The 23,563-nt window shown below is 49.9% G+C and overlaps 1 protein-coding gene across 4 annotated transcripts in view; it reads right to left on the reverse strand.

The window, feature by feature from the left end:
• MGMT (O-6-methylguanine-DNA methyltransferase) overlaps nucleotides 1–23,563 on the reverse strand; it is a 294,796-nt gene that overhangs the window by 223,061 nt on the left and 48,172 nt on the right. For 3 of the 4 annotated variants that reach the window (XM_014846394.3, XM_044748641.2, XM_070480945.1), the window contains one exon: nucleotides 6,253–6,389. In XM_014846394.3, the coding sequence (XP_014701880.1) occupies nucleotides 6,253–6,389 (137 nt within the window). Of the gene's footprint in view, nucleotides 1–6,252; nucleotides 6,390–18,304; nucleotides 18,654–23,563 lie in introns of those variants that run through there. The other variant, XM_070480948.1, reaches the window with a different exon arrangement.

The raw sequence follows: 23,563 nt of genomic DNA on the forward strand, positions 1-23,563 counted from the left end.
CTTTTTTAAGCACATACAACACAAATCATTATTTCAAGCCACCGAAGGAAAGCAATGAGACAACAGAACTTGCTGCAGGTGAAATGCTACCGAGAGGGTTCGGGATGCCATTTTTACTGCGAGTGTGTCTTCAAGTGTTTATCCTTAACAACAGTTTCTTCTCTTCCTTGAAAGATCAATTATAATAAAGTAAGTGCTGCAAGTATCTGTATTAAAATTTCCCAATCTGCCAGAAAGAATTAATTTATGAATTTCCCAGGAAGGTTTTCACGACATGCAGACCCTCAGGAACTCTCTCAAACTGCCAAGCGTCATATGGACCCACACAGAGGTCTTACCAGGTGGGAGTGCAGGTGGCAGGCACAGGCCAGCGCAGGGGTCAACATTCCCAAGCAGGCCCTGGACGTCCTCATGTTCTCTTGATGGTCCACTTAGTTACTGAAAATACTTAAAGACTAACAGGAAAAAAGCAAAGGCAGGCAGAAACCATCAGTGACTGTTCATTCAAACTGATAAAGCCAACGTGACGTCACGAGTCCGACTTCCCTCCACAAAGACCTCAAAGTATCTTCCCTTTCCCAATGGAGTGATGACTCTGGCACATTTGAAGGGTGAAAACTGACAGTGTGTCCAATGCGGTGGACAATCCCCCTTCCACGATACAGCATGGAGGCCCTGCAGTAAGATTCTCTCATGTCCAGAGGGTCCAGGCCCGTGCCTGTCAACCTGTCGACAGGAGGCCCTGTCCAGCCGCCAGCCATCCAAGTCCCCAGAGGAGGGCAAGGCCTAACCTATGTGCTCTCACCCAGCCTCAACAGCAGAGCTCAGGGGGCAAGATGCCAGGAGACAGAAATGCAAACAGCGCAAATAAGCCCCCACCACTAGGGCACCACACATCCCTATAAAGTAGCAAACAGCTGACGTGCATTTTAAAGTTTGCAGAATGCAAAAAGTTTTACAAGGGTTTAGTTTGGTTGGACTATATAAACTTTTTCAGTATTCATTCCTGTATTTTTCTAAAAATGTTTACATGGAAAAAATGAAAGGACAAAAAACAAAGGTAAATCTTTGATAAGTGAAAGACGAGGCATGTCCAGTTTCCTCTGGCATCCTAGATCCACAAGTTCTACTACTATTTTCATAATGTCAGTATGACCTAGGGTTGTACAGTCCATTTTCCAAGTAATCAAATACAATCAACTTAACGGAACACTAAACAAGTCCCAAAATAACATTAGAAAAACAAACACATTCCACAGCCCTTCTCATTAGATTTTAGACATTGCAGGGAATAATGAGCTTTAAGCTCTGCAGCCACATGAAAAGGTGTGGGGAGAAATCAGGCAAGCTCCTGCAAAAGCAAGCCAATTACTCCTGAAAATGACAGTTGTTAATGGAAACTTAATATTGGCAGGAAGTTATAAAATTGAGACTATTATACCACTTTCCAAAGTGATATTCTTCACTGGAATATTTTTAAGAAAGGAAAGGTGAGTAATGTAACTTGTACAAAAAAGAAACCAGTGATCACTATGAAGCCATCTATCTACGCAAACGGACTAAGGCGGCGACAGGAATCACACTTCATATAGAGTGCACATGGAACGTCACCGAGGGCAGACACCAGGGGCCAACTTCCAGTTTATCTGCTGAGGAAAGTACCATGGCTTTAGGGGAAATAAAGATCCTGGGAGCCACAGTGCTCAAGGAGGGTGACGGGCTGGCCTGGCGGCGCAGCAGTTAAGTTTGCACGTTCCACTTCAGCAGCCCGGGGTTTGCCAGTTCCGATCCCAGGTGTGGACCTACACACCACTTATCCAGCCATGCTGTGGCAGGTGTCCCACATATCAAGTAGAGGAAGATGGGCACGGATATTAGCTCAGGGCCAGTCTTCCTCAGCAAAAAGAAGAGGTTTGGCAGCATATGTTAGCTCAGGGCTAATCTTCCTCAAAGAAAAAAAAGGAGGTGGTTGACAACAGGGCAACAGGGGCTCAGAGCCTTTAGGATGCTCTGCTCAAAATCCCCTCTGCCACTGTCCATCAGCATAGCCAAAGGACACAGCCTTGAAGGGCACAAATGGCTGCACTTGCACAAAGCCACATCAGGAGAGCGATCCCCTCGAGGTGGGCGAGCACAGCCCCTAATCATATTAGACAAAAGGCACTCTACTCAGAAGCCTTTCTAGACAAAAAACATCAAAGGTGACTTTATCCACAACGTGAGGCAGAAGTCATATTAATCCCACAGCGACTCTTTTGGAAAATAGAAAAGAGAACACTTCCAAACTCACTTCATGTAGTCAGACGAACCCAAATGCCAAAACCTGACAAAGACATTACAAAAAAATTATAGATTATCAGCCCTCATGAACTTGAACACAGAAATCCTAAACAAAATAGCAAATTTAAACCAGTAATATGTAAAAAGAAAAAAAAAAGTGGATCATGAGTTAAGTGATGGAGTCCAGCATGTCAAGATTGGTTTAAAATCTTAAAGTTAACTTGTTTCACCACATTTAAAGAAAAATACGATTGCTGAGACACGTACAAAAATCATTTGACAAAACTCAACAGACGGAGGAGGCACTCTCAGCCTGAGAAAGGACAGCTATGAAACCCAAGACAGGTAGCATCACCAACTCGAGAGAGAGTGGAAACTTCCCCACAGCCGGAACAAGGGAAAGAGGGCCATTGTCACGGTTTTTATTCAACATCATACTGGAGGTTCCAGTCAGTGCAGTAAGAAGAAAAAGAGAAATCAAAAGCACAAAGATCAGAAAGAAGCAAAGCGTCTTTAGTCGCAGATATGATTTTCTATACAGAAAACCTAAGGAATCTGCAAGACAATCCCCACAACTAATAAGTGAATTTAGTAGATATTGCCATCTACTAAAGATAAGATCAACATACAAAAATGAACTGTTACATACCAGCAGCACTTATTTAAAAGTAAAAAAAAAAGTTTTAAACTGATTTAGAATACCATCAAAATATTCTGAAATCAGATTTACAAAAGATGTGCAAGATCTCTCTGCTGGAAGCTACGAGACACTGCTGAGAAAAATTAAAGAAACCTAGACAAATGCAGAGATCGACCACAGTCACTGGAAAAGTCAATACTAAAAAGACATCAACCCTCTCAAAACTGATACAGAGAGTCAATGAACTCCCAATCAAAATCCCAATAAACATTTTTATAGAAACTGACACCTGGATTATAAAAGTAACACGGAAAATTAAAAGCCCTAGAAGCCAAAACAATTTTTGAATTTAAAAAAAACCAAAAAGATGGAAGACTCATATTACCTTAATTCAAGACTTATCCTAAAGGTACGTAATCAAGTCAGCATGGTTCTAGCATAGAACAGATGGCTATCACTGGAACAAAACAGTCTCCAGACATACGACCCACACAGGTCAATCTGACAAAGGCACCAAGATGACTTGATGGAGAAAGGAATTTTTTCCCCCCAAATGATGCTGAAATAAGTAACTGGAAAAAACTGATCACCTCACGAGGTAATTCAAGATGATCGATCATACGTCTAAACAGCTAAACAAAAAAGGCTAAAGTTATGAAGCTTTTAAAAGAATTTACGGGAAAATCTGTGAAATTACAGTAGGCAAATATTTCTTAAAGACACAAAAAATGGTAAACATAAGAAAACATTAAGTAAGACTTCCTCAAAAGAACTTCTACTCATTAAAAGACACTATTAGAAAAATAAAACACCAGACTGCAACTATGCGAAAATACTCACAATACATACATCTGATAAATGACTTGTAATCAGAACCATAAACTGATGATAAAACACAAGAGGACACCAATGAAAATTTGGCAGAAGACTCGTGGAGACTTCTCAGAATGAACTGGTCAACAAGGAATGGTCATAGAAATGGTCAACAAGACGTCCAAAATAAGTTATCAGGGAAGTGCAAACAAATCACAGGGAGAAACACTTCACACCTACACAATGGCTAAAACCGTAAAAACTAACACCCCAAGTATTGGTGAGAGGGCAGAGCAACTGCAACTCTCATAAGTTGCTGGTAGAAATGTAAAATCGTTCAACTTTGGGAAAAGTTTGGGCAATTTCTTATAAAGTTAAACACACATTTGCCATGCAATCCAGCAATTCCACACTTAGAAATTTACTCAAGAGAAATGAAAACATATGCCCACAAAGAGGCTTGAACACGAAGATTCACAGTAATTGTACTCATAGTAGCCAAAAACTGGACGACTCCAATGTCCACCAACAGCAGAATGGAGAAACAAACTGTGCCGTATTCACATAATAAACTGCTCAACACCAAGAATGAACTACTTACTGATACCCAGAGCATGGGCAAGCCTCAAAAACTCTGGTGAACAGAAGAATCCAATACAAAAAGAGTGGATGCTGTAAGCCTCCATTTATATAAAATTCAAGAACAAGCAAAATTAATCCATCATGATAGAAATCAGAACAGGATGCCAAGAGGGAGTGGAGGTTGACTAAAAGGGAGCCCAAGGGAACTTTCTGGAGTGTTCTGTATCTTGGTTTGGGTCGGTGGTTATACGATTGTACATATATGTCAAAACTCATTGTACACTTAAAATCTGAACTTCACTGTAATTTTTACCTTAATTTAAGGGATAAAATAAAAACTGTTAATTCTGAGAATTCATACAGGTAATTTTTATGCTATTCGGTAACTTTTAAATGCCCCTCCCCAAAATTAAACATATACACATAAAAATAAAGACTACTGGTTGCCCCTCAAAATCCATTTCCAAATTCTTCCCCATACACAGAATCCCTAATTCTAGCCAATACATGACAACCTACCACACCTTCCAGCTAGGGGTGGCCATATGACAGTTCTAGCCAAGGAGATGAAAGAGAAAATGTTAGACGCCGCTTCTGGAAAGGGAGGCGGTGTTCCCTCCACCTGTTGCTTGGAAGGGGAGCGTGGCAGCTCCGGCCCCGAGGTCTGGCCTGCAGTACAGGACCAGCGCCACGGCCTGGGGATGCAGAGGGGAAAGCCAGAAGGCAGCCACATTTCCATGGGCATTTAACTAAACATCTCTTATGATGCTTTTCTTTCCCTGTTTCTCCCCCAAAGTCACTTTTTTTAAACAAAAAAAAAATTTAACACATAATTTCTGTGATTTATTGTGCAACGGAACATGCTAAAAGACAAAATGACATTTTACCCTATAAATTATTTGGTGCCTGTGATTTCTGAACACTACAGCCAGATGGTTCTCATAGAACTAGAGAAGACTGTATTCATATAGTTCAAAGGTTTGCTTATTTTCTGGCCTTAAAAAAGACTATTGATTGTAACATGCAGCTCTACAGGAAAAATCTCGACAGTGGAGGCAAAAACTGGTATTTATTACTACACTTGTGCTCATTATGGCTGTCTCTGACAGGGGTCCATTAAAATCAATTTTTATGTTTCTTATGTATTTTCTTTATCCAATGTTCTTGGCATTGTGTTTATTAGCCAGTTAAGATGAACACTGTGCATAGGAGTGGGGTTTTTTCCTCTTCTGTCAGAAATAACGAGAACTGCAGTTTTAATACAACTACTCACAATCGATGACTGGAGGAAACTAAATGCTACATTTCAGAACAAAACATTGAGGAGTGCTTTAAAGTTTTTATGTTTTTACAGTTAGAGAAATATAGTGGAGATTGTTCAAACAGAGAGAAACTGAGTCCTGTTAGAATTGGCAATGCCCTAACGTCATGCTAAACACACACCAACGGTCCGACAACATCTCTAAGAGGGCCGAGGAGCTCCTGATTAAGCAGTTCCAGGACTTTAGTACGAAACTCACCTGACAGACTTCAAGGAACACTGAAGGCTGGTCCCAACTTAAAAATCAAGACTAAGCAAGCACTTCCCTCTCACTAAATTTCCAGAGAGATTCCCACCTCAAATTTCTTGAATCAAAATGTACACTGCTCAGGATCAATTACTCTGTACATGAATACATTAATGAAACGTCTTGGAGCCGCCAACCAAAGGTTATGCCCCTGTGGTTAATAGGAGGTGGGGGATTCTTGGGCAGCAAGCACAGAGGCTGACAAGTGGAAGAGTCATGGCGCAATCATTTTAGAGATGCTAACTTCTGTGAGTGGCAGCGGACGGCTGCGTGTTACCCTGTGATCAGTGGAAAACAAACAGTAACCGTATCAGCTCTTGCTGTTGTTTTGCACAAACACGGTGTAAGGTATCAAGGACTCTCACTCACTCAGTGTCGGCGCCCTTCCTGCCGTGCAGCTTTATCCCATGCAGGCCCTGCTCACAACCAGAGAGCTCGATCTTCCCCAAAGGGCTGTCCATCATTTTGTATTTCATGTCACAGACTTTGTCCATTCTCCCAGGTACCTAGAGAGAAACAATTTGTAAAGCAAATAAAGTATATGCAAAAGTTTGGTCACTTTTAAAGCGACAGCAGCCTTTTTTTTTGTTTGTTTCATTTTTAAAGGCAAGAGAAGCACCAGTTATTTAAGACATAAAAGACCTTCCAAAGTTTTTTCCCCATTTTTGGAATTTAATCATATAATGTGTCATTTTTATGCTCTAGCTACTCTGAAGACAGAATATTAGCATAATTACCTAGAGCACAGTACACTCTCCTTTTACTTCCTTAAGTTACTACCTCCCTACACTTCTCATTTGTCTTTAACCAATGCATAGTTGAAGGAAGCTGAAATAAGAGCTCCTTTTAAACAGTACCTAAAACTAAGCTAACCTTGCTTTAATAAAATAAAACAATTACGAGACAACTTTCTCAATGAAAACTGAAGACAAGCCACTTGCTATTTTGAATAGAGTATACTTGAAAATAAAGGATTATGAGGGGCCAGTCCCCTGGCCTACTGCTCAAGTTCAGTGCGCTCCACTTCAGCGGCCTGGGTTCAGTCCCAGACGCGGACCTACACCACTTGTCAGTGGCCACGCTGTGGCAGCATCCCACATACAAAACAGAGGAAGATTGGCACAGATGTTAGCTCAGGGAAACTCTTCCTCAAGCAAAAAGGAGGAAGACTGGCAACAGATGTTAGCTCAGGGCGAATATTCCTCAGGAAAAAAACCCAAAAAATAAATAAAGCATTATGAAATAAACTACAGAAGTGGAGTGAGGTTCAACCCACACTCACACAACGGCACCTGTGTGTGCAGGGGGTCAGAGCAGCTTATGCATGTTGGAATAAAACTCTCATGCTTTGGAAAGCATACATATTTTATCTATATTCAGAGAAATGAACAAATGCTATCCTGTGATGTATCTTCCATGTTAATTTTGATAGATATTAATTCTGGTCAACATAGCAACAGCAAAGAAACAACAGATGCACTAAGAGCCGTGAGGAGCCAGGAACGGGGTCCAGGCAAACCGACATTTTATAAAACTCCCTCTGACTCGGAGGAGGCAAGAAGACGGAAAATTGAGAGAGGGTTGTGCGTGCGACTACCTGAAGCAGAACAAGCCCTTCGAGATGCTCTCCTCCTCTCCCAGGGACTCCTTCTGGGGGCCCACAGCAATTGAGAAGCGCCCCCTCCCTGACCTCACCCACCTCCTTTCCGGGAGTTCCACCTCCACCTACAACCACCGACTGCGACAGCAGGCACCTTCCCGTGCGAGATGGCCCTCCAAGCTCCTGAGTCCAAAGGGCTCCTGCGTCCTAGGGGCACCTCAAACCGACTTGTCCCAACTATAATCCACGTTACCTCCTACATGTAGCGTTTCAGTGAACAGCACTACCATCCATCATGGCTCTTCCCCAGGAAGTCTCCTTGCCTGGCATCACCCTCGCCTGCGCCCTTACACACCGGCAGTGCACTAAGCGCTGGCTCTGACCCATCTCAGCTCTCACTGCCACCCGCTCTTCCCAGAGACCCTCATCACCTCCCCCCTACCAGGAAGGACTCCCTCAGGGCCATCCTTACAGCTGGGCTCTTCCCACGCCAAACTCCCCGCACCCAAACAAGACATCAACTGCTCACTGCACCAAGGGCTGCAGCAGTCAGCCCACCGCCTGCTGCTGTAAATAAAGTTTTACTGGGACGCAGCCATGCTCATTTGCTTGCATACCGGCTGTGGCTGCCTTCAGGCTCCAATGGCAGAGTTGATTAGCTGTGACAGGGACAACATGGCCCTGAAACACTTACCATGTGGCCCTCTACAGAAAAGGTCTCCCAGCCCTTCAAGGTCCACGTGCTCACATCCTTCCTACTTCAACCCCGAGTCCCTGGGCGCCCCTTGCATGCAGCACAGCTTCGAGTCTCTAGAACCTGACACCATGGTCCCCTCAATTGGACTGTCGTCATCTCCCGGCCTGTCCAGCCTGCACCATGGTGTCTGCTTCACTGTGACGCCTCAACACACCCACCATCACCCCTGCCCCAGGTTCTCTTCCCTCCTCTGTGCCGTCCCCTGCTCCTACCACCACACACGGATTCCCTCCATCTTCCCCACAGCCACAGGAGAAAGGAACATTTACATCCCCAAGGAATATTCCTGAACCACACAGTGCGGAGGCCTCACTCCCAAGACTCCATTGTAAGCCCCCAGGCTCCAGAGCCGCCCCGTTCAACGTCTCCTCTTCTGTGCACACTGACAGGGGTCTGAAACGGATTCCTCCGCAGTTCCCAGTGAGTGCACACGAGATTTTGCTGGGAAACCTGATCAGATGTTCACCTGACATCAGAGACGCCCTCCAATATATTACACTCCTTCAACATCCCACTCTCCAAGGCTCCCCACTGCCCGAGGGACAAAAACCCACAGAGTCTTCCCATCCCCTCCGCTTCACCGTGTGGGGGAAGGGATCACACTAGGCAGAGGGGGCACAGAGTGGCCCCCACCCATAGCCTGTCACTTGGAGAAAGTATCTAAACTCTGAGCCACAAGTGCTTCCATCTGTAGGTACATGATACCCCAATCGCAGAGTCAGCACAAGGATTAGCGAGAAAGTTCCAGGAAGGACGTGGGATCATGGTTATCCCTGCCACAATCGATTTTTTAACTATATACCCTTGGCCCTTAATCTTGTCATCCAGAATGCTCTGCTCTCCTCCCCAAAATTTTATCCAACAGCATAAAATCTTGACCATCCTTCAAGAGCGGATGGCCACCCCTTCTCCCAGCTCCAGGGGCCTTCCCTCATTTCTTAGAGCCAGAACCAACTGCTGTCCCCTAGCCCTCACGTCTGTGGACACTTCCCACCACACCGAGCTGCTGGCAGATGCCGGGACAGGGAAACTGCTGCCACGAGCCAGGGTCCCACTGAGGGCAGGTGTATCACACACATAAAGGGCTTATCAATTGGATGAGTGAACTGGATGATCAGCGCGCCCACCATCCAGGCTAAGAGTCCAGCACAGCATGTCCCAAAGTGTGTTGCAGAAGACTCCTCGGAGAAGGGCCTGGGGACACAGTGAGAAGCCTGGATGCCCTCCACCCTCCAGGAAACCCACCCTGCACGTTAGCATGTGAAGGGCTCCAAGCAGTCTTATAGCAGAAGCCAGCTTACGTCTGTTTGCCTCACTCTCACAAACATGTTCACCGGGACCTGTGGCTCCTACCTAGCCCCTGCTCAGAAGCACTAGCCTCTGACAGGCTGAAGGCTGTTTCTCAGCATATCCAAGCTCATACCTCAGACCTGGAGCAGGAGATGCCACGAGCCACCGTCTCAGGAAGGACTCCTAATGGAAGCATCAGAAACTGATACAGGCCAATCGAAGCACAAAATCAATTTACTGAAAAGCTGTTCCATAACTCAGAGAACTTCTGAGAAGCCTGGAGAAGCAGACTCAGAAAACCATAGGAACCAAGACTGGCCACAGTCCAACCACGGCCAAAATGGAAACTCAGGAAGCATCGGTGGGGACAACCAGGGACTGCAGGCATACAGGAACATTGATGCTACTGCTGCCCCTGGAAACAGGATGTTACAGCCACTGTCAATTCCCTGCTGCCCAGCCTCCGTGTCACTTGCCCCAACTCAAGGCCCAGGCAGGAGCCCAGAGCTGGCGCTGTGGCCAGGCTAGTGTGTGCTGTGCCAAGCAGCAGGGAAAAGGGACAGCTGCCAGGAGAGGAGGGCTTTGATCATATCAGCCCCCGCAAGAGGGCGTGGTCACAGCACCGCTGCAGAAATTCAGACTGGCACGCACCCCAACCAGGAGAAGGACTGAACATTAGATGTCCACTCCTCTACCCCGGCCTCAATTTTCCCGTCAATAAAACAGGAATAATAAGACCGACTACCAAACTCACCACGCTGTTCTGGGAGCCCAAGTGGAGAATACAGGGAAAGCCGAGAATGGTCAGGGTGGCCAGGCGCTCCTGGGGAGAGGCCCTCCATCCTGCACAGGACACACCCAACCCTCAGCCCTACTCCAAGGAACAGTGGGGGGCACTTCCAAGTGTGCAGAGGAGGGGTCAGGGGTAGGGCGATGAAGGTGGCTGAGGGCACAGGGGCACGAGGGTCTGCCTCTCAGATTCCCCGACATGGGAGCAAGGAGCAGGTCTGTGGAGAGCTCAGGCCCGCTGGCTCCTTGGAGATAAGGGCCTTGCAAATTACCAAGCATCGTCTGGCAGCTGGGCTCTGAAAAACAGACAGGATGGGCTGAGCTTCGGAGGCCATCAGCCTGGGATGCAGTGGGGAAGGGCTGCCAGCCAACCCTGATGAGGCCTGACCCAGAACGGCTGTCTCGGAACCAAATAAGGCCCAAGCACTGCAGCTCCTGCATTTGTGAACTGGACCAAAAGGACTCTGCAGCTTGGCCTGCCCACTGATGAACCCACCGTGCTGCCCCCATGACCAGCACCAGCGTGCGCCACACACCCAGCAACGTGGCATGGTCCCTGGTCAGCCTGCTCTAAACTCATGCCAAGGGGCAAGCTGTCCTCCTGGCATTAAGAACCAGTTCCACTGACCTCCACACCTCCTGAATTCACAGGTCACCCTGAGTTAGTCACAAGGCAGGGAAGTTCCATCTGAATCATGCCAAGAACGCACAAAGGACAATCAGCCCATCACTGGGATAACCAGCCAGCTCAAACTCAGACCGAGTTCTAAGTTCTGACTGAGTGGCATACATGACTTCTGGCCACATCAAACCAGCTGGTCACTGAGTTGTGTGACGTCTGAGGAAGTGAGCTTCTCAGATTTCCTTATCTGTTGCCGAGAAATGAAATCGAATGCCACTTTGGCTTCCCTGAACGTGAGGATTCGCTGGGGCCACCTCCCCTAAGACTATGCCTGGTACCCACAGCCCAGCTCCTCTGGGCACGGTCTGGCAGGGCTGCACTTTCACTGGCACCTCTGGGATTTTAAGCCCATTAGGTTTAAGCCCATCTACTAGTCAAAATAATCACCACAACCCAGTGACTGCTACTTTGCCAAAAAGAGAAAAGTGGCAATTTTAACATAGTTTTAAATCAACCCTGCCAGGAATGGAATTTGAGACTCCATAGAAACCTGCACACAACTTACTTTCCTACAGACAACCAGGACATGCGGCACGGAGTCCTTCCATGGGCAAAAGTGACAATTGGCTGAATCCTGAATCCTAGCATGTAATAGATAACGTGGCCCCAGGACAGGAGCACTGGGCGCTCCGCAGGGCAGGCAGTGTTGCTGACGGAAAGCCCAGGGCTGAAGTACAAGCACATTACAGCATACATGCATGACAAATCCAGCAGAGCTGGCAGGCCAGCAGAGGGGTGGAGGGACACCTGCAGACTAGATGGGGGTGTCGCAGACACCAGGAGAGACCCACAGAGGCTAGAAACCAGGTGGGAAGAAGAGCGAGGCTTCAATAGCAGGCAATGCATCGGGGAGCCAGAGCGGCTCAACACAGGCTGGTGGGAGGCACTGCCTGGAAAGGAATAATGCCAAACACACATGGGGCTGGCTGCGATCAATGGTGGCACAAAGAAGCCAACAGAATTCTGAGTGGTGTGGGTATGACAGACCCTTACAGATGCCCCCCAGCAACATCCCCATGCTCCAGAGACCAACCCACTATCAGTTTCCAATGCTGAAGTCCTACCAGGATCTTCACTGGCTTCACCAGAGAAAGCCAAGAGCGTGACCCCAAGAAGTGAGCCAAGAAGGGGACAAGGGCCAGTGAAAACACTGGCTCACTGGCAACCCACAATATTACAGCCCAGGCACCAAGTCGAGGGCCAAGCAGGCTCCCGATGGCCCTGTGGGACTCAGAGGGAGGCCACTGCTGGGTGGGGAGGGCAGCCACGATGGGGAAGAAGGGCCACACTGTGGGGGAGAAGTGACAGGTAAGAATTTTGGGGGAAAATGACATTGACAGAGAGCTGACTGCTAGTAAGGAGCTGGCCAGGTGAGACTGCAGGTGGAGCAGCAGGGACGTGAGCAGCCAGGTGAGAAGTGCAGATGGAGCAGCAGGGACGTGGGCAGACAAGTGATGAGGCCTGGGCTCCAGAGAAAAGCGGGACCAGCCCAGACCCCGCTACACGCCCATGCCAGGCTGGTCGTGGAGTCTGGCTTGTCCCTGAGAAGCCCCAGAGCTTTCAACAAGGGAGAATCCACCAGGTCGGCCGTTCGGCAGGCTTCCTTGGGCAGCTGTGAAGAACGGGCAGGAGCAGAGAGAGCCGTCGAGGAGGCCGTGGAACCGACCAGGTAGGAAGGATGACATCTCCACCAGCACAGAGGCAGAGGGAGACTAATAATGAGCAATAAATAACAACAGTAGGTGTTTATCAAATACTCAAGGGCCCTTCATGCATGAGCCACCAGGCTAAGGTGCTGGCAACTGGGACAAGACAAACACGTCTAGTGGGGGAGAAAAACTACCCACAAAAAGCAAATCACACTGAATCGTCTTTGCAAAAAACTTTCCATACATCTAAAATTATTCCAAAATGAAAGCTTATTTTAAAAAATCAATATAGATGGGGTAGAACGATTGAAAATATTTCTCATCACCTGCATTTTCTGAGTTTTCCACAGTAAACTTGAGTTCTTCTTACAAGCAGAAAAAATTGTACTAAAATCCAACGTGACAAAGTACAAACGATGATAGCAAATGTCCTATATTTATCACTGTCTCCTAATCTCCTGCCTGTAAAACAAAGGACTGTTAACACTTTCCTGAGTGAAATAAAAGCTCTGAGGTCTGAAAATGTTTTGAGTTAAAAAAAGGGTTGTATAAAATGAAGATGCTTGAAAGCCAATCAGATCCTATCTCCTTTTTCCCGTCACAATGAGAATGAAGGCCCTGCATTTAGACCTGAGCAGCCCCCAGCACGAGGCGCCCTCTCTTCCTGCCAGCCTCATCTCTGACCAGGACCCCGGATTCACACTACCCTTGCTGCTGCTCAAGCACCGGGGTATCACTCTTGCCTCGGGGCCTTTGCACCTGCTGCTCACGCTCCTGCACAATGGCTTCTATCACTTAACTCACATTCCTCAAACGTCACCTTCTCAGAGAAACCTTCCTAAAACAGTTCATCTCCTCCCTCCCTTCTTTGCCTTTCTAACTCTTATGTCACATGAAATTACATTAGATGTATTCTGTTTAATTGCTATGTGTTGCCTTCACTGGAATGTAAGCTCCAATACAGGTAACAAACATTATGTGACAACTCTGGCCAATGAGAAAGTAGAAGTCTGCTGACAGTTCCCGTTTTAATAATAATAAAAAAAATCATATGTGGCTGGTACCATCTCCTCTCCTCTTTCTCCCTTCCTTGACAAGGCAGACGTGACGCATGGAGCTGCGGCAGCCATCTGGTGAACATGAGGGAAAGGCCAAGAGACTGGAGAGCCTCTTGCCCTGAGCCTGTGAGCCACGAGCACACCAGTGTTATCTACCACCAGACTTGTATTGGTGTGAAAAAAAGAAAGCTTGTTTGTTTCAAGCCAGTGTTCCAAGGAATTCCTGTTTTCTTCAACCTAGATTAGTCCTAACGGATCCACTGCTATATGCCAACACTTAAAATGGTGCCCCAATACCACAGGTGCTTAGGAAACACTTATGGGAAAAATGAGCTAATTATACGAATCATTCAGTTCTGTTTCCGGTAAGGGCTCAGAAGAACTCCAGGATTAGCGAGAGCCAGGAGCTGGGGGTCTGGTGGCCTGAGGAGTCCAGGAAGATTTCCTGGGGGAGGTGCCAACATAGGAAGGCAGATAGGTGTTTTCTGGAGGAGGGGGGAGGAGAGGAGAGACTGTGGCAGGCAGGTGCTAGAAGGAGCACAGGGTGTCCGGGAAACGGAAGGAGGCAGCCTGGGTCACAGGAAGGAGAGGACCCCCGTCTTAGCAGAGCCTGCTGCGGCAGCTCCAGAGCGGGGAGGACCTGGAGCGGGAGGGCAAATGGCAACACTGACAGCCCCGAGAAAGTCATGCACCAAGAAAGGGTATGCTGTGTGGGACACGTAGCCACATCCATGAGGGACAGGGTGAGTGTGCACGCGTCCTCGGGCTCAGGAACAGAACTTCTCCAGCTAACAGTCTGCCGCACAGCTCTCCAAGCCAGAAGGAGGAGGGAAAAATGCACAAACCCAACCATCTACTCCTCCTGAGCACAAGGTTTACAGTCGCATAAAACAGGGCGGTCCTGAGACCCTCAGGCCTTTCTTCCAGAAGGAGCACTGGAACCTGAGGGGAGTCACGTGGAGCAGGGCCCCGTGGAGGGGACACAAAGGAAAGGGAGAGGGAACAAGTGCCACCATCAAAACCCAAACCCACCAGCTTCAGATCCGCTAAAACCAAATGTTCCGGCATGTCAGACGACACTAGAGGGGCCTGGGGGCTCGAAGAGCCAGGTCTCAACCATTCCCCGGAGGCAGCAACAGGGCTGCTCACACAACAGGAAAGTCACTCGCAGGCTCGGAGGCCCCGGCCTTGGGCTGAACTGGGCACACGGTGCCGCCCGCCTCCTTGGCTTTCACGGGGTCCACCCCGTGGGCTGCATTTAGGACACGCAGAGGAGTAACCGGCCAGCTGCCCACTTGGCACTCTCAGGGAGCACAGGGCCCAGCTCCCCGCATCGTCATCGTGGCATCCACATAAAGCCACAAGACTGGCTGACATTAATTGGTGGCAGAAAAAAAAACTGATTTTTCATGCCTATTTGGAGACCTCTGAAAAATATGAATTTCCTTTCATCTCCCTTTTAACATGAATGGCGTTTAAACAACAATGTTCTGAATTAAGCAGTTGGTGCCAGAGGCTGGGGTCCCACTGTATTAAAAGCAAGAAACCCAGAGACAGAAACTGTCTTCTTTCTCCTTTACTTGCAGTTTTCCAGGCTGGCCAGAGCTATCCAAAAACTGTCCTTTCAGAACCATCTTGGCAGCTGTGTATGCACTTTTAACCATTTCTAGTCTCAGTACCAATGAAAATGCCCAGAAAGAGGCTCAAGGAGGAAATCACCTGCCTTCTTACAAGCAGTTCGCTGGCAAGGTCCCGAGACCTCTGCTTTACTTCTCTGCCCAGAGTCCGCCCAAGCCCAGCGGGCACGTGGCCCCAGGTGGAGCTCCAGGCCGTCCAGGGGCGACCAGTCGGCCGCACAGGCCCTGGTGTGCCCATCAGCTGCGCCTGGGCAGTGGGAGCTCGGCTGGCACACAAGCACCGAGCCCAAGAGCAGAGCAGCCGTGTCCGGCTGCCTCCTGGCACGAAGAAAGCCCGTATAAAACGAAAACCAGTTTGCAACCTCCCTGCTGAACAGAGAAGAGGAGAAAGCACCAGGGAAGCACCCTTGTCCTCAGCACTCAAGAGCAGCCCACCGAACCACCAGACAAGGAGGTACTTTAATCAGAAAACACAGGTCAGAATCCTAGGAGAGAAAAGACCTCAAACCCATCGCCTCCCAACTAACCCGGCTGTGAAGGGTGGAGGAGAAAGTAGATGGGATGGATCCCTGCCAGGAAAACCCAGGGGAGAGGCAAGGTCAGTGGCCAAGACGCCGCCCACAGGGCCCCTATGCCAGGCCTCCCGAGTCCAATTTTGCTGGGTCACTTTCAACAAAAGACAGCCAAAGTGTGGCTTGGTTTCTTACGCTCTAACGACCAAAAAGGGCTGAAGCAGACTGAAGTGGTTTTGCCACACAAAATACTGGCACTGCTATCTGGTATGTCAAAGCCAGAACAGATGCAAAGCTTGTGCGAAACAACACTCCAGGTCCACACAACCTGCACCCAATACACTGAGCCGCTGTGTTCATGACTGCCGGCCTGGAAGCAAGGCCCTTACGGAAGGGGACGGAAAACAAACTGCGGCACATCCAGACAACGGAGGCTTAGCCAGCACCAACAAGAAATGAGCTCTTGAGCCATGAAGACAGCGAGCAATCCCAAATACGTATTACAAGGGAAAGAGGCCAATGTGAAAAGGCCCCGTACTGCACGACTCCAACTATATGACATTCTGGAAAAGGCAAAGCTACGGAGACAAAAAGATCAGTGGTTGCAGGCAGAGGGAGAGGGGGAGGGGTGACAAGGGAGATCACAGAGGACGTTGAGGGCAGCAATTCCATATGATACTACACTGGTGGATATATGTCATCAGATATTTGTCCAAACCCCCGCAGAATGTACAACACCAAGAGTGAACCCTATGTAAACTGTGGGAAAAGGTACCACCCCAGTGAGGGATGATGGCAGTCAGGGAGGTTGTCGGGGGGGTATATGGGAAATCTCTGTACCTTCAGCTCAATGTTGCTGAACCTAAAACTGATTTAAAACATGAAGTTTATTACTTAAAAAGAGAACTATTCCAAAGCCTCCTGTCATGGCCCTGACATGTAAGGGAAATGATTTTCCTCATTTGTTGCTAGATTTCTGTGAACCCAGCTACACGCCCACATGAATGGAGAAAAAATCTGCATTAGAATGTCATCACCAGGCTTTCACATTAAAAGACTGCTGGCATGGGAATCCCATGGATGCCCTGCTCTGCTCCCGCTCTGAGCTTACACACAGGCGCCCGGGATCCGCCTGCTACCTGAGGCGGGCCTTCGGCACGGCCATCACTGGAGCCGGCCCTGCGCGGCACAGCAGCTTCCTCACGACCGCCACTATGGTTGTAAAGAACATTGGTCATCCAAGAGCCCCAGGGAGCCGGGGCCAGGGCAGAGAGCAGCCAGCGGCCCTGCTACACGGGCGTCTCACCAGAGACGCACAGCCTTCACGGGTCGTCTAGAAACACGCTCCGTGCAGCACATGACACAACAGACGAGAGCGAGCCTGCGCCAGAGCTGAGAAGCAGAAGGACGTCCGAGGACATCTGCCCGCCGGTTCTTCAAAACGATCACTCCTAGATGAAAACAGGCCTGTCTACGTTTAAAACTCATACTTAAAATACAACTCAGCTTTCCTTTCCCAACTGTTCGTTTTTGTTCATATTATCAAACTGAGCGTGAGTGTGCAGGAAGGCCACTGTTGTCCTGTCCTGCAGCTCCAACACTGTTGTGGTCTGCGCAGTCACACAGGAACTGGCTGAAAAGCAGGTAGAATGCACGCTGCTGCGTGTGTGAACAGACAGACCACAGACAGAGAAAGCACACAAAACCTACACAGCATGTACAGTTTAACAAAGTGCTCCAGAGATCTGCCGGAACCTCAAGCACTTTTGAAAAGTATCACCAGGTGATAACTACTCAGATAACCATTCCAACCATTTAGCTAAAATATCTCCGGATCCAGCCGAAAACTGGTGCACGATACCAGAACACTACGCAGTAAGGCCTATAAAGGTCTTTTTTCAAAGTTTATTAGTAACTATCACCTAAAGGTTCCAGAAAAAGCCTTCCTCCTAACCATGCCACTGTAGACCAGAGTCAAGTCTGCAGACTTCCCACGAAATGGGACGTATGGGTGTCAAAAGCATGCTCACGCCCGTGTGTGCACCCACAGGCGCGACCAGCGTGGCGAACCCACAGGCTAAGCTGTGCAGGTCCTAGCTACTTAATTTTGCGGAAGAAAACATTTAATATCAAAACAGGGATAAAATGGGAAAACCACACTTTTGTTAAGGTAAACGAGGGGACTTCCAGCAGGCCTCCAGGCCCTCAGGAGCGCCCCTGCTCTGGGAGGTTCCTCGGGCCACAGATGGGAAAGCTCCGCTCTGCGGCCCTGTCGGCTCAGGGTATTCTGCCTCGTCCCTTTTTAGGCAGTTCACTGAAATAAGAAGTCTGACTTCTTTGTGAAGGATAAACGACTCTTTAACAACAAACCGTCTCTTTGCCAGCCGAAGACCAGACCCCCAGAGGATAAGAGGAAAGCAGGTTACAGAAACGAATGAAGCCCAGACCTGTAAGGAGCCTCCAGCCCAGAGGGCAAACAAGCGCTCTGCGTCGGCAGACAGTGGAGCAGGATCTGGAAAAGCAGCAAGGAATCCTGAACCGGGCAGAATCACTCTCCTGCCTGCTTCTGCCCCCGTCAAAATGCTGGGGCCTCTGACCAGGGTGCATGGGAGCCCGCCTCCAGGGGGGCCTCCAGCACCCGCGAGGGCTGCAGCCAGCCCTGGGGTGGAACCGAGAGCTGGCAGGCTCCCTTGTCCCTGCCTGATCCTGCTCGCCGGTTCTCAGAGCCGCATGCCAGCAAGGCTGCAGGGACGCGAGCCGGCCTGAGCACCCCAGAGGCACCTGGGCCTCGAAAAGGAGGTGTGAGGCCTGGACAGGCCCGGAGAGAACAGGCAGGGAGGCAGGGCTCTAGGCCTTAGAGCTCTGGCACTTCTGTCACTGTGAGGTAGCCCAGAAGGGCAACGGGCAGCCGCGTTTCTGGTTTTAGGTCACTCTCTGCTCCACCTTGCCCATGTCCCAGGTTGTGAGGGCCCAGCGGCCCCAGGGCATCTTCCTGGGCACACCTTTCTCCTCTGCAGTGCAGCAGGCTATGTCGGAGACTCAGCCACAGGAGATGCCAAAACTACCTCTGAGCACCCGATGTTGTGGGAGCGATGCCACAATCCATGACAGTCTATGGGGGTGGTGAGACCCACCATGGGAATCTGACCCTAACTCCAGGACCACTAGCTTCTGAGGAGCGTGTGGTGGACAGACTCGGCCGCCAGATTGTAGCCGAGTCCTGCAAAGTCAGAACCCACCGCTTAAAACACCAGGGCCACCTCCTCTCGTGTTTCAAAGTTGACAGGACTGTGGCTGCTTTGTTTAAAACAAACAGTGCTCCTTGACCCTTTTTATAGTAGGAACAAATCAGAAGATCCTTAACATCCCTGAAACCTGTGAAAAGAGAAGCAGATTCCGTAGTGAAGGGAACCCCAAGTCTTGTATGAACTGGGGAGCTGCGCCCTCCACAACAGGAACCTGCCGCCCCCACAGCACAGGCTTCGAGAGCAGCCCACAGAATCTGGTCAACACACTGAGACCCAAGTCCACGACACCCCAAATCTCGTGACACCCTCACGTCATGTCTTAGCATACTGAACCTCAGGTAAGACCAAGAATGATCTGCTGATAATCTACCGTGAAGAAAAAAATGAGAAAATAACATATTTCCCCTCATTTTTTTTCTGCTTTACCTCCCCAAACCCCCCCTGTACACAGTTGTACATCTTAGTTACATGTCCTTCTAGTTGTGGGATGTGGGACGCCACCTCAACGTGGCCTGACGAGCGGTGTCATGTCCGCGCCCAGGATCCAAACCCTGGGCCACCGCAGAGGAGCGCGCGAACTTAACCACTTGGCCACGGAGCTGGCCCCTGCCCTCATTTTTAACCACCCCTGCTAGAACTGCACAAGCTAATTGACATCAGTGATGAAAGTAACCCTCCTGTGGAAGGACGGAGAGCTCCCCTGACTGTGGGCAATGGCAGGGTGCCTACCCACAGGGCTCTGGCCCCCAGGGCACCCTGGACGTCTACAAGGCCCCCCACAGGTCCTGCATCTCGCCCTGCCAACAGCACGCTCCCCACAACCTGGAAATGTCCTAGCACTTCAGGCACCAACTAAGTCCTGAGCCACAAGTGACAGTTTGTCATGAAGGAGGAAAGAGGGTGGCAGGCTGGCGCTCAAAATGATATGTCAGTTCTTAAAACCATTACGTCTTGGGAAGCTGCAGCTTAAATATGTCACGGCAGAAAATAACCTCATCCTTTATAGGCCTCGACAGTTGGGCAAAGTTTAACTGACTTCTTAGAGAATAAGGAAGAGGTTAGAACACGCAGGAAGATCTGAGGGAAACATCAACTTTTCCAATTAGACAAAGCAGCTAAAGCCTGGAGATTCCTGCTCCAAGCAGGCCGGGCCGGGCTGCTTCCGCAGGCACCGGAGCTCTGAAGAACACGCACCTCAGCACAAGCCGGCCCGATGCAAAGCGAAGACCTCTCAGGCTTCTTCTCCTGGCAGTAAGACGGGATTCAAAATCGCCCTCCCCTGCCCCAGGAGGGCCCTGTAGCATCAGAACACACACGCCTGCGTGCAATCAGGCCGGGCAAGAAGGGCTCAGTCAATGAGTGTTCCACCTGTGCACGGATCAAGTTTGCACGTTAAAAACGTGCTTTTTCTGTCAGTGATATAATTAGCCAACACAGGGGAGTCATGATAACGCCATCTCCAGGTTCAATAACCAAATCCTTGTTTGCACTGATTCATACAGCACAGTGAATACTGTTAGACCCAGACTCCTGAACAGGCTCCAGAGAAATCCTCAGAGAGCTTGGCGGTGGCCAGGAAGAGCACAGCCCCACCTGGAACACGACCCAGCCAACCAGCTCTCGGGGAACCCACGGAAGGTGCTGCCACCCGAAGCAAGGAGGCTGCCAGTCTCCACTGGCCCAGATGCACCTGTCCCTGTCCCCTCCCTCCTCCTTACTTCCTCTCTCCCTCTCCCAACCTCTGCAGTCCCCCACTCCCTTCATCAGCATTTCCTGGGGTGCACTCTGAAAAGTCCGCAAGGTGCTCAAGGCTAAGATCTGAGAGTGTAGAACAGGGACACCTGGGGGGGGAGGAGCAGGGGCACCTGAGCACCTAGGGTGAGGAGCAGGGGCACCTGAGCACCTGGGGTGAGGAGCAGGGGCACCTGAGCACCTGGGGGGAGGAGCAGGGGCACCTGAGCACCTAGGGTGAGGAGCAGGGGCACCTGAGCGCCTGTGGGTGAGAAGCAGGGGCACCTGAGCACCTGGGAGGAGGAGCAGGGGCACCTGAGCACCTGGGGGGAGGAGCAGGGGCACCTGAGCACCTGGGGGGAGGAGCAGGGGCACCTGAGCACCTGGGGGGAGGAGCAGGGGCACCTGAGCGCCTGTGGGTGAGAAGCAGGGGCACCTGAGCGCCTAGGGGGGAGGAGCAGGGGCACCTGAGCGCCTGTGGGTGAGAAGCAGGGGCACCTGAGCGCCTAGGGGGGAGGAGCAGGGGCACCTGAGCGCCTGTGGGTGAGAAGCAGGGGCACCTGAGCGCCTAGGGGGGAGGAGCAGGGGCACCTGAGCGCCTGTGGGTGAGAAGCAGGGGCACCTGAGCGCCTAGGGGGGAGGAGCAGGGGCACCTGAGCGCCTAGTGGGGAGGAGCAGGGGCACCTGAGCGCCTGGTGGGGCGGAGCAGGGACATCTGGGGGGAGGAGCAGGGACACCTGGGGGGAGGAGCAGGGAGACAGGGGCTCTCAAGTGTCCCTGCTCCTCCCCCCCAGGTGCTCAGCCCCTTGTCTTTAACACCACAACCTCAACCAAGATGCGGTTACAAAAGTTTTCTGGAATTTCTTAAGCACTGCCTCAGAAAGGCCTGCCACCAGTGTGCCCAAGTGCTACGCCTGGACATCACTGAGGACCACAGAACCAAGTCCTCTGGTCCCTGATGCGGGGTTTCTGTGGTGCAGGATTCTTGGGTGAGGAGCGTGGCGTGATTTATGACTTGGCGTCCCGGACGGAAGAGCCTTATGTTCCAGACACGCTCCAGCGGCCGAGAACGAGCTGGGCCTTGACGGCACAAGGCTCCTGGAGGGACAGACGCCATCCCCACCACAAGGCCAGGCCGCTGCCGACACGCGTGCTGCTTCTGAATGATTAACCCGAGGCAGGAAACTTCATGTTCTAAATTAGTCACATTATGCCCAAAACCTATCAGAGGCTTGATAACTTGAACATATAATTCTATACCTTTTACTCTTTAAACAATAATTCAGTCTAATCCTGTGGCTGAAGCCAAGAGTTCCAGACTGAAAGTGCACTTTCCATTTGATTAAATACTAATAAATGCAAGAATAAAATACCAGTCTTTTACGGTAAATTCTTCAAAAACCATATACTCTAAGAAGTAATTATTCCTCTGGAGAAGGGGACAGGTTCTTCCCCTCAAAGACAGCTCAGTATCTCCAAGTCTTAATTACAATAGTTAAAACATAATTTATAGTTAGTCCAGGGCTCACAGAACAATGATGTCATTGTCCAGGTTCTCTAAGTGACCCGTCAGTCAGAGCGGCCGCAGGGGGGCAGCTGATCAGTAGTGACAGGATAAGAGTTGGGACAGGCTCTCCTTGAAGAACAGACCACACACAGAGTGACGACCCTCAACACAGTGTGCAAGTAAATATAATACGAACCAGGAAATACACACCACTTGGCCTTTTTTCCATGCGTTTGGTACCTTAATATTTGTAAACTATCTTCACATACTTCATCCGTTAACAAGTAAACAGTGACACGTGGCCAAAAGGAAGATTTCTCGGAGTAGGGGATTTTGTTTTCTATTGTTACAAACAGCATATTGAGACAGGGCATCAACATCAGACCCTCCATGACACGTGTCTTGCCGACGGGCAGCACCCAGGAGGTGGCCTATGCCACACCCTGGGACTGTGGTGACCCAGTCTCATGACTCCACTCAGCACAGGAAAGCTGCCTCAAATGCAAGGACGGAGAGGGCATTCCCTCCAATGGGACACTCACTGCTGAAGCCCATGGAGATGTCAGGTGTCTCTGCGTAAGGCAGGCAGGGGTGTGCTGGAATCACCTAATGTCTAGGGCATCCTCGGAACAAGGTTCCATCCTCAATGTAGGTGACAAAGAAACAATCCATCGCTTAGGGACCAGGTGGGAAGCTTTGTCGGAAACCCAAAGGAAGATACCCACTCAGCACCAGCCCTGAGCTGTGGTGCTTTAGTTCAGTTGGGAACACACCTTCCCCTGGGGTAACGGTGGGACGAAGAGTCTGGGCTTGGAGAGAGAAAACCCAGGCAGGCACTCAGGCAGGTGACCTTGAGCGTACGGGAGACCTCTTCGGGCCATTTCCTCCTCTGTAACAGGGACACTATGAGGACTAATGAGACAGCCCACAAGAAAGCACGCAGCAACCCCTCAAAGGCTTCCCGGGTCCCAGGAAGCACTCTCCGTGGCCTCATGAGAACACCAATCCAAGCCTGCTGGCCTGCAGACAGCCACACCACCTCTGTCTGTGTGTGTGCATGCCAGCATCTGCTGTTCCTGTTTCTCTCCAGTGAATTTGAAAGCAACACAGTGACCAGGCACTTAGCGGTCAAAAGGTAAGAGGAGGTGGAGAAAGTTGCTGGAGCAGCCCAGGTGTCAGCACTAAGGCAAGGCAGAGACACCACCGGGTAGCGGGGAGGC

Source organism: Equus asinus, chromosome 2, assembly GCF_041296235.1.
Source record: "Equus asinus isolate D_3611 breed Donkey chromosome 2, EquAss-T2T_v2, whole genome shotgun sequence".
Taxonomy (NCBI): domain Eukaryota; kingdom Metazoa; phylum Chordata; class Mammalia; order Perissodactyla; family Equidae; genus Equus; species Equus asinus.